The 9,506-nt window shown below is 39.4% G+C and overlaps 1 protein-coding gene across 1 annotated transcript; it reads left to right on the forward strand.

Annotated features, from left to right (window-relative positions):
• The first annotated feature begins 473 nt into the window (after positions 1-473).
• Positions 474-983, forward strand: LOC130846196 (transcription initiation factor TFIID subunit 13-like). Its single transcript, XM_057724284.1, has one exon. It carries the CDS (start codon positions 521-523, stop codon positions 893-895), a length of 375 nt encoding a protein of 124 aa, XP_057580267.1. The 5' UTR covers positions 474-520; the 3' UTR covers positions 896-983.
• Positions 984-9,506: the final 8,523 nt, after the last annotated feature.

Raw genomic sequence — 9,506 nt, forward strand, 5'->3', positions numbered from 1 at the left:
GGTTTATTACTGATTCATTCTTCTTACTCATTGTTGGTCTGTTCAGATATTCTAATTTGTCATGATTCAGTCTTGGTAGGTTGTATGTTTCTAAGAATTTACCCATTTTGTCTAGGTTTGTCCAGTTTGTATAAATGTTCATAGTAGTCAGTATCTTATGATTTTTTTTTTATTTCTGTGGCATCAGTTAAAATGTCTCTTTTTTCATTTCTGATTTTTATTATTTGAGTTTCTTCTCTTTTTTCTTAGGTAGTCTAGCTAAGGATTTGTAAATGTTGCTGATCTTTTCAAAAACCAGCTCTTAAGTTTGTTTTTTTTGTTGTTTTTCTATTCTCTATTTCTTTTGTTTCTGCTCTAATGTTTATTATTTCCTTCCATCTGCCAACTTTGAGTTTAATTTGTTTTTTTTTTTTTTAGTTCCTTGAGGTGTAAATACATCGTCTTTAAAATAACAACAGAGGGAAGTAGTAAAATCCGTGGGGCGGAAGGCGGGCGCGCCCTGAGGTGGCTGGCTGGTGGGATGGCAGATGAAGAAGAAGACCCCACCTTTGAGGAAGAAAATAAAGAAATTGGAGGAGGTGCAGAAGGTGGACAGGGTAAAAGAAAGAGGCTTTTTTCTAAAGAATTACTGTGTATGATGTATGGGTTTGGGGATGACCAGAATCCTTATACTGAATCAGGAGATATTCTTGAAGACCTTGTCATAGAGTTCATCACTGAAATGACTCACAAGGCAGTGTCAATTGGAAGACAAGGTCGGGTACAAATTGAAGATATCGTCTTCTTGATTCGAAAGGACCCAAGAAAATTTGCAAGGGTTAAAGACTTGCTTACTATGAATGAAAAATTGAAACGAGCTAGAAAAGCATTTGATGAAGCAAACTATGGATCTTGACGCCTTTTGTACTTTCTAAAGCTTCATTATCTTCTGGGGAAACCATGTTTAATAACTATATTTTCCATAGTAAGGTCCTGATACCTAGCCATGTGAATGAAAGATGGAGAACCACAAAGTTTTCTGTCTTTATTTTCATGTCTTCAATTTTAGAGTGATATTTGAGCCTTTAGTTGCCTGCCATTATATTACCATACTTGAATTACTTACTGGATTTTAATGACCACATGTAAGTCAAAGTACCTTGCAAACCATTCAGTTCCTTCTGACTTTTGACCATCTAAATGATGGATTAATATTTATATATTAGGTGTACTTGTGCCATTGTAAACTGTACTGTAGCTGTTTAATATGTGAAATCTAAACAGCGCCTTTGACTTTGGTAGCTAAGACGTGTTTCATGTATTCTAAAGTTTTTAGATTACCGTAGTATAAGTTAATAAAGGATAGTGAACTGGTTTGTGTTTCTTTTAAGGAGAAAATGATATTAGAAAATACAGCCTTTTGTAGGAGTGTTTGTCTTAAGATAATTTGTTTTAATGCTCTTTTCTTTAGATAACAAGAATAATTTTTTTAATTTTAATTTTTTATTTTTTGAGAAACTAAAAGTATCCTATGAATGCTTCTGTGTTGGAAGGCTTATTTTATTTAAAATCTTTGGGGCTTATACTATTTGTCAGCTTTTAAGAGAACTCATTTTCCCAGGTCAAATTAAAGCTTCTAAAAATAAGTGCTTTCAGTAGCAGGAATGGCATTGCTGAAAAAGCTGATGGCAGGATAAGCATTTGGGGTAGTGTTTTATTAACATATCTGTTAGTAGTTGTTCACTGTGGAAATGTGTACTTGAGTAAAACCATGTGTGGCTATGGAAACCACTTTTGCAGTTCAGGATATATAGGTTTTGTGTATATTTAGTTTATTGTATTATTCTTGCACTTAGCTTAAAGTAAGGATTAAAATTGCATCTAAAGGGATCATTGGATATTACTCTTTGTGAAACTGAATGTTTTGTGTGCTGCTTATAAACATCTATGAATCAGTAATTAGGAAATTTTACTTTCTTAACCTATCAATATAAGGAATAAAGTATGAAAAATTAAAAAGATTTTGAATTGAAAAAAAAATAACAACAGAATATTCTATCATGGCAATATGCCATAATTTACTTATCAAATTCTTTCTTGATTTAGAGCATTTATTTATTTAAATGCTGAAATATGACTAACCAGGGCTTTACAAATGACTGTTCTGAACAAGTAAAACAAATTTTATTTTCCTGGCCAACATGTGGGGAGTTGTGCTCTGGAGAATGGCTCATTCATTTTTCCTGCACAGGCTGCTGACTCTGGTTCGGATTGTTTGGTGGTCTTGAGGTTGTCTTTTAGCTACCTGGGCATCTGTGATGGAGTAAAATAGAGGCCCAGTCACTCAAAATGCTCTAATATACTCCATAAAAAGCATCAGTGAATTGCATGGCAGGAAGCACCTGCTGCTTTGAGTGGAAAAAGTAGAAATAGCTGAGATGGAATTTACAAAGTTTTTTTTTCCCCTTTGAATGGTGAAGAGATAGCCATAGCCATTGTTTTTGTTTGTTTGTTTTTGTTTTTTAAAATTTTCTTTACTTATTTATTGCCTGCATTGCATGTTCACTGCTGTGCACGTACTTTCTTTAGTTGCAGTGAGCAGGGCCTACTCTTCGTTGCAGTGCGTGGGCTTCTCATTGCTGTGGCTTCTCTTGTTGAGGAGCACAGGATCTAGGTGCTCAGGCTTCAGTAGTTGTGGCAGGTGGGCTTAATAGTTGTGGGTCACGGGCTCTAGAGAGCAGGCTCAGTAGTTGTGGCATATGAGCTTAGTTGCTCTGTGGCATGTGGGATCTTCCTGGACCAGGGATCGAACCTGTGTCCCCTGCATAGGCAGGCAGATTCTTAACTACTGTGCCACCAGGGAAGCCCAGCCATAGCCATTGTTGCCCTCACTTCTTCACAGTTAGGGGTATTCCCTCAAGCAAGTGACAGATAAGTGTGGTTTCATACCCATGAAGGATCATGTATGGAGCACCCACTACATGCCAGACATGATACTGAATACTGCAAAGGACAGACAGATGAATGAGACATGGACCTCATTCTCTAAGAGCTTGTGATCCAGTAAGGGGGTTGATTTGCATAAATAGAAACAAAATGCAAAGTAGACCACCAGTACCATAATGGAAGGTACAAAAAGATATGAATGTCAGAGAGGGGAGAAATTACTTCCTACAGAATGGATCATGGAAGACGTCATGGAGGAGGTCAGAATTGAGCTGGGCTTGAAGGATTTATATTGATAGGTACAGGGAGGAAAAGGCACTCCACATAGATGAAGTAGTAAAATCAAAGGCACAAGAATGGGAAAATGGGAGGGAGGATATGCTATCTTTGGAGAATGTCAAGGAGAATCTAAAGTGTCAAGTCAGTAGATCAGATTTTTGAGTGTGTGACAGAGATGGTTAGCTACGCTTCAAAACTTTTTGCTTCCCCATCTCCTTTTATAACATAATGTTGTTCTAGGGAAGTGTCTGGGAAATCAAGGACTATATATCCTGGTCCCTGCACCCCAGTGGCCATTTATATAGGATCATATGATTAGCTCTCACCTACAGAATGTTAGTAGAAGTGATGTATATATCACTTCCAGGTTGAGATGTTTAAGAATTGATTATGTGTCTGCTCTCTGTCTCTTCCTGTCTTCTGACTGGATGTCAATGTCATGTAACTTGGAAGCTACTTGTTGAAGATGGTAGAGTCTCACTGGCCGCCTGGGTCTGTGAATGACTGCATCGAGCACAGCACCGATCCCTTCACCCTCCTCCCACCTGGACCTGCGTTGAATGATTATTATGATCAAGAAATAAGCTTCTGCAGTGTTAATCCACTGAAACTTTGGGATTTGTATGTCCCAGATGTTGGCCTACCTTAAATAATATAGTCCATATAAAGAAGTAATGGGAGTGGGAGCATGGGGATGTAGTTTGGAACTGGTTTGCCCCAAGTGCTTTGCATCAAGTTACCTTCATTACTGCAAGAACTACAGGGATGAACAGAGGGAGTGGCTATCAGCTGCATGATATTGAGTATGTACATTCATAAAGTTATCTTTATGGCTCACTCTAAACTGGTTTTATAGCCAAATCTGGAAAATAAAATTAAAATTAATTTTGATTCTTTTCTCTGTTTCATGGGAAAAAAGTGTTAATGTTAGGACTTTTCATTTCATGTAGCATTTTCATACACATTTTATTTCATTTTCTGTGCAGCCCTGTGAAGTGATGGCATTTTAGTGATTTGGGGCTCAGAAAGATATAGTAAGTTGCCCAAGGCCACATAACTTCAAGATTCAAACCCAGGTTTTCTGAATCCTAGGCTTGTGGATCTATAAACTCTTCTTTTCCATAAGGAAAAAGCAAGGTGAAGTACCCTATCCCAGCCAGTTTCTCCCTTGCAAAGATGAAAGGAAGGTTGGATATTCCTGGCTCAGGCCACATTGATCAGTGGAGGCCCTTGCAGCAGGTCAGAGCCTCAGTCCATACTTTTAGGTGTGGAAGAAAATGTCCATTTCTAATTTTCTTGAACTCAAATGATATCAGCCTCAGAACCTTCATCTTAATGGGCTGCTGGGAAATTCAGCCTTAATCATTACCTGGACCTCTCCCCTAAGTAACCCAGGAGGCTATGTAATATGTGGGAAACAGGGCCAAGGTCTTTTATGTCCAGCCCATCCTTATTGCCACTGAGACCCTCAGTGGATAAGCCTTGAAATCAGGAGGGTCTGCTTGCTGCCACTTTTAAGGTATCCATCTTTGTGGTTTCACTTCCTTAAATGTACTGTCAAGCCCACTGGGATCTTGCTGCCTTCCTTGGATACTCCACTACAAGGTGTGGGCCTCTGTTCTTCTCTCCCAGCATTGTTTCTGGAGGGAAATATTTCTCTCTTTTCTTTGGTTGCCCTCAGAGGCTCAGTGCATTATCACTTTGATGAGTTGAGGATTTTGTCATAGAAGGGAAGAGCTATTCTCTCCCCATATTTTGGGATTTTGCAAAAGTCCTTGAAGCAAGAATTCCTATGGAGGAGGCATCTTCTCTGGAATAAAGGGACCTGAGTATATAGGTTAAGCACAGACAGATTGGCTTAATATAAAATTTGGTTCAATCCAAGTTGTCCATCACTGCACTGGGGACTCATTCATTCCACAAATACTAAACACTTTCCTTTTGTTAGGCTATGATTCAGACAGTGGAGAGATGATGGTGGACATGAAACTTGTAGTCTAGTAGGATAACTTCTGGTAATGACAAATGCTATGAAAGATAGAAAACAAAATAATAAAGAGGGAGTGAGGGGTGGTGAAGCATGTGTGTCTCTGAGGGGTTACTTTCTGCTGCAACCTGAAACATGAAACTTTCATGATGACCATAAGACCAGGCCATGTAAAGGTCTGTGGGTATTCCAGGCAGTGGCCACACTGGTGCCAGGACACTCAGGCTAAGGAAGGAAATCTGGATTTTATTTCAGTCTCATGAGAAGCATTGGAAGGTTTAAGGAAAATAGACTGAAAGCTAGACTTGAAGCATCAGCTACCTCTATTAGTCTCTACCTCTCAAGAATTTAGGATTTAACCAGAGAGGACAAATCTGTATGCAATAAAAATACAGCTAAGTTTGCCTTAGAGTTTTTGATGAATTCTCTTTTCTAACATGTTTGAATCTCAGAACAGCCTTGTGAACTGAGCAGGACAGATAAGGAAACTTATACAATATTTATACAAGTCAATCCTTGATTCTCGTCTTATTCTTCTTCCTACATGATTGCCTTGGGTACTCCTATTGATTCATCAGGAAAACATTCCTGTCTGACTCCTATCCCTATTCACTAGCTCCACCCCAAGATGTTGCTCTACCTTGCGTATGCTTTTTACTGCATGCAGTTTTCACATATTTGATAGTGTGAATTTAACGAACCACTGTGTCAGAGACTATGCTTTTGTCTCCCCTGAGCCCTAGATAAACAAAATGGGCATTCAAACCTGTGTGTGTTAAATGAGTGAATGCTAGCTATGTGGCACTGACTTGTGAAAGGCAGGCAAGATGGTTGTGGACTGGTGAGTGGAGGAGAGCCTCATGGACAAAGGTACTTGGGTTTGCCCATGGGGATGAGAGGAGAACACTCCAGGCAGGAACGCCAGGTGAGCAGAGGCTCCTGTACTTACTAAGCGTGATGTGTGTGAGCAGGGCAGGTGAAGGGCATTGGATAAGAGTGTGCCCAAGGGGGCATTTCATGCCCAGGAGCAGAAGTTATATGGCTGGAGAGGGAGCTGTGCTCATATGGTAGAAGGCTATAATCTCAGGGATATGGAGTGGAAATTTAGTGGGTAGATAGCCAGGAGAGCCGATGGGGACTTCTGAGTTGGGGCCATCATATGGGGAAGCACATAGGAAGCTTGAGCTGAACCTTGAGGACCTCAAGAATGAAGGAGAGAAGCCATTATGTGTGAGAGAATCCAGGAGGGATTTTTCACAATTTGGGCTTCAGGTAATAAGTTCTCAGGGGAAGGTGGTGGGAATGGGAGGGGAAGGCACAGAGAGGTGACAGAGCATTGGGCAGTGAAGGCTCATGCCATGCCAAAGGGAGCCTTCACTGCCCCTGGGGAAGTTGGTGTGATTAACCTGTGGATCCAGATCCTAGTTCTGCCACTCACTGGGCTGTTTTGAGGATTGAGAGAAAGAACGTATTTAAAGTATCTGAATGAAGTGTGTTGAGCAAGTAGCATCTGTTACTTATCACCAGGAGTAGAAGTCTAAGCACTTCTGCTCACTGCATCTTGGTATTAGAGTCTCCAAGGAACACACAACACAGTCAAGCACTGGATGGAACAATGCTTTATTCACATAGAAAAGAGACAGAGCAAGATTGACTTCAGTAGTGGGTGTCAGTCCTCTGTAGTCAGCAGATCTCTCCTGGCACCCAATGCAGGGCCGTTGGCCTGTATGCATCTCTCTTGTTCTGCAGCAAAAGAACCCCATCCCCTCCCCACAGGAGTGGGCTGGTCAGGTGCCATATGAGACACACCTTTAAGCATAACAAAGGAACACACATGGAGGCTGAATAGGGAATAATGTTCCCACAGGAGGTGATAAACACAGCACCGGCTGTGAGTGGCTTCTTATCTCTTGGTAAGGAAGTGCTCCAGGCCCAAGAAACACTGCATGCATGCGACTGCCTTCCCAACAGTGAGCCATCAATAGACACCTGCTGATGATTGGTGTGGTGATTAGTAGCTTGGACTTTAAAGTCTCACCTGGGGTTGGGTTTAATTTGTAAGCTTCACAAGAGTAGAGCTGCGTCTTCCTTGTTCATTTTGGCTCTTCAAGAGGGCCTGCCCCACTGTATGTGATTGGTTATGCTTAAGTAAATGAACCCTGGCTACATTGCTTACGAGCTTCATACCTTTGGGCAAATTACTTAATCTCAGTTCTCGTCTTTAAAATGGATAGAATACTAGCAGCTAACTGATAAAGTTTTGGTGAGAATTAAATGAATTAATAAATGTAAAGCACTTAGCAAAGTGCCTAGCACAATCAATGTTAGCATCTTTATTACTATTAATGTTATTTTCTTAATCTGAAACAAGCATTGGGGTTTATGGGAAAGAGAAAAGCAGCTAGATAAATCAACTGCACTAAAGAAATTTCAGCCCCCTTGGAAATGGAATGTTTTGAACAGTAATGACCAGTGAATCACTGAGTCCTGCATATCTCCCCATTCTGAAAATTTTGGGATTCACATATACACTCAGCTTTACTGGCAAATGATGGAGTCACAGATTATCTAGTCAAAGTTATAATGGGTCATTCTGGTTTTTCACAATGTTGGTAACTTCACAAATGCAAAGAATGGATTTTTGTGACAGATCTTTTGGCAGTGACTCGGCATGTTTTTGTTAGCTAATTCTAGTAGTCATCACACTTCCCTGGGCGTTTTGAACGATTTTAACATCATAATTACTCACTCATTTTGATCTCTAGTGCTTCAGCAACCACCATGGTAACTACTTAAAGGGAATTTTTAAAAGAGGAAGCACATTGTTCTAAGTCCTCTGGACATTGTGTGAAAAATGAAGTGAGCAAATGGACAACCAGAAGCATGGCATTTTATGGACAGCCATTTGGGGGAAATCTGTGAAATATGGCAATTCAACATTGCAAAATTATCTTTGAAGATTCTCAGGAAATGAGTCTTCATAGGTAATATACATTACACTCTTTGACAAACCACCTGCCTCTGAAATACACACAAATGTACTTATAATGTGCTTATAATTTATTGATCTTTCACCATGCAGTATTCCATAGCAAGGGGACCTATTGGAAATTTATTAATGAACTATATCTACATAAATATCCCAGAATTAAAGATGCTTAAAAAATAAGTACTTAATAAATTAAAAGGGATTTTCATGACCATTCGAATATGACAGAATGGTTTGTGAACTAAAGCCTTGATCAACTATAATTTTCTGATCATCCCAACTACTATTGTTAGTGAATCTGATCAGCTCCATTCCATCTAGGTGATGCCATCAACTGAATGAGCTAGTGGTATAGAAATCAGAATCAGACAGATGGGTTTATTCCCTGGCTCTACCTCTTAGCCGTTGTAGCTTTATGCAATTTCTCATTTCCCTAAGACATTTTTCTCTTCTGTAATGTAGGGAAAATAGTACCTATGTTGTAGTTTTGTCGTGAGCATAAATGAGATCAGGTTTGTAAAAAATGCTAAGCACAGAGAGCATGGCATGTAGTAAATGCTCAGGGAAGAGAAGCAAGTGTTATATGATCTTTATTACTAAAGACAGAGAAGTGCATTGTTTGGATTACAAAAGTATGAGTAGATCAAGGTATGCTGGGAAGTCTGTGAAGTGAGGGTAGCAACAGCCTGTGAAGGTTTCTATCACTTGTATAAACAGAAGCAAGTGTTCAAGCTGGTCACCTGGTCTTATGGAAGAGTCCCAGGGAGTTGGACTGTGCAAATCTTTTCATCCTGCCAGAATGATTGCTGTTATAGAACCTATGTCAATCTCAGCAGAAAACAACTTACTAACAGTGTAAAAAGTTGGCTAATCAAATAGCTATTGAATAGATGCTTTGACTGCCAAAATATATGATGCCAAGCCATTGGTTTGGCAACCATTTTTTGACTTGACTGATTTTTTGTGGGTTGATTTGGCTGCTATTACATAAATGTATCCATCAGCCTGGGTATATATTTATATAAGAAATGTGTATTTAACTTATGGTAGAAAGACAAATAAGAACTTATAGCAAAACAATAGTTATTAAATTCATGCCAAATGCTTGTCAGATAGAAGACAAGGAATTGATATTGGTGGGGGCAGGGAGAGAGAAGGAAATGCATTAATAAGTAAAATAGGTTGCTGCTATTCCAACTGTCAGTCTATTGGATTTATATAGATTTTTGAATCCCATAAATCTATCTATTCACCAATTGTTGTTATTGCTATAAACCATTGAAAATGTTAATTGATTGGTAAGATGATTCTCTATGTTCAGAATTT

Source organism: Hippopotamus amphibius, chromosome 2, assembly GCF_030028045.1.
Source record: "Hippopotamus amphibius kiboko isolate mHipAmp2 chromosome 2, mHipAmp2.hap2, whole genome shotgun sequence".
Lineage (NCBI taxonomy): Eukaryota > Metazoa > Chordata > Mammalia > Artiodactyla > Hippopotamidae > Hippopotamus > Hippopotamus amphibius.

Coding starts and splice junctions, on each gene's coding strand:
- LOC130846196 (XM_057724284.1), top strand. CDS start 521: ATGGCAGATGAAGAAGAAGACCCCACCTTTGAGGAAGAAAATAAAGAA.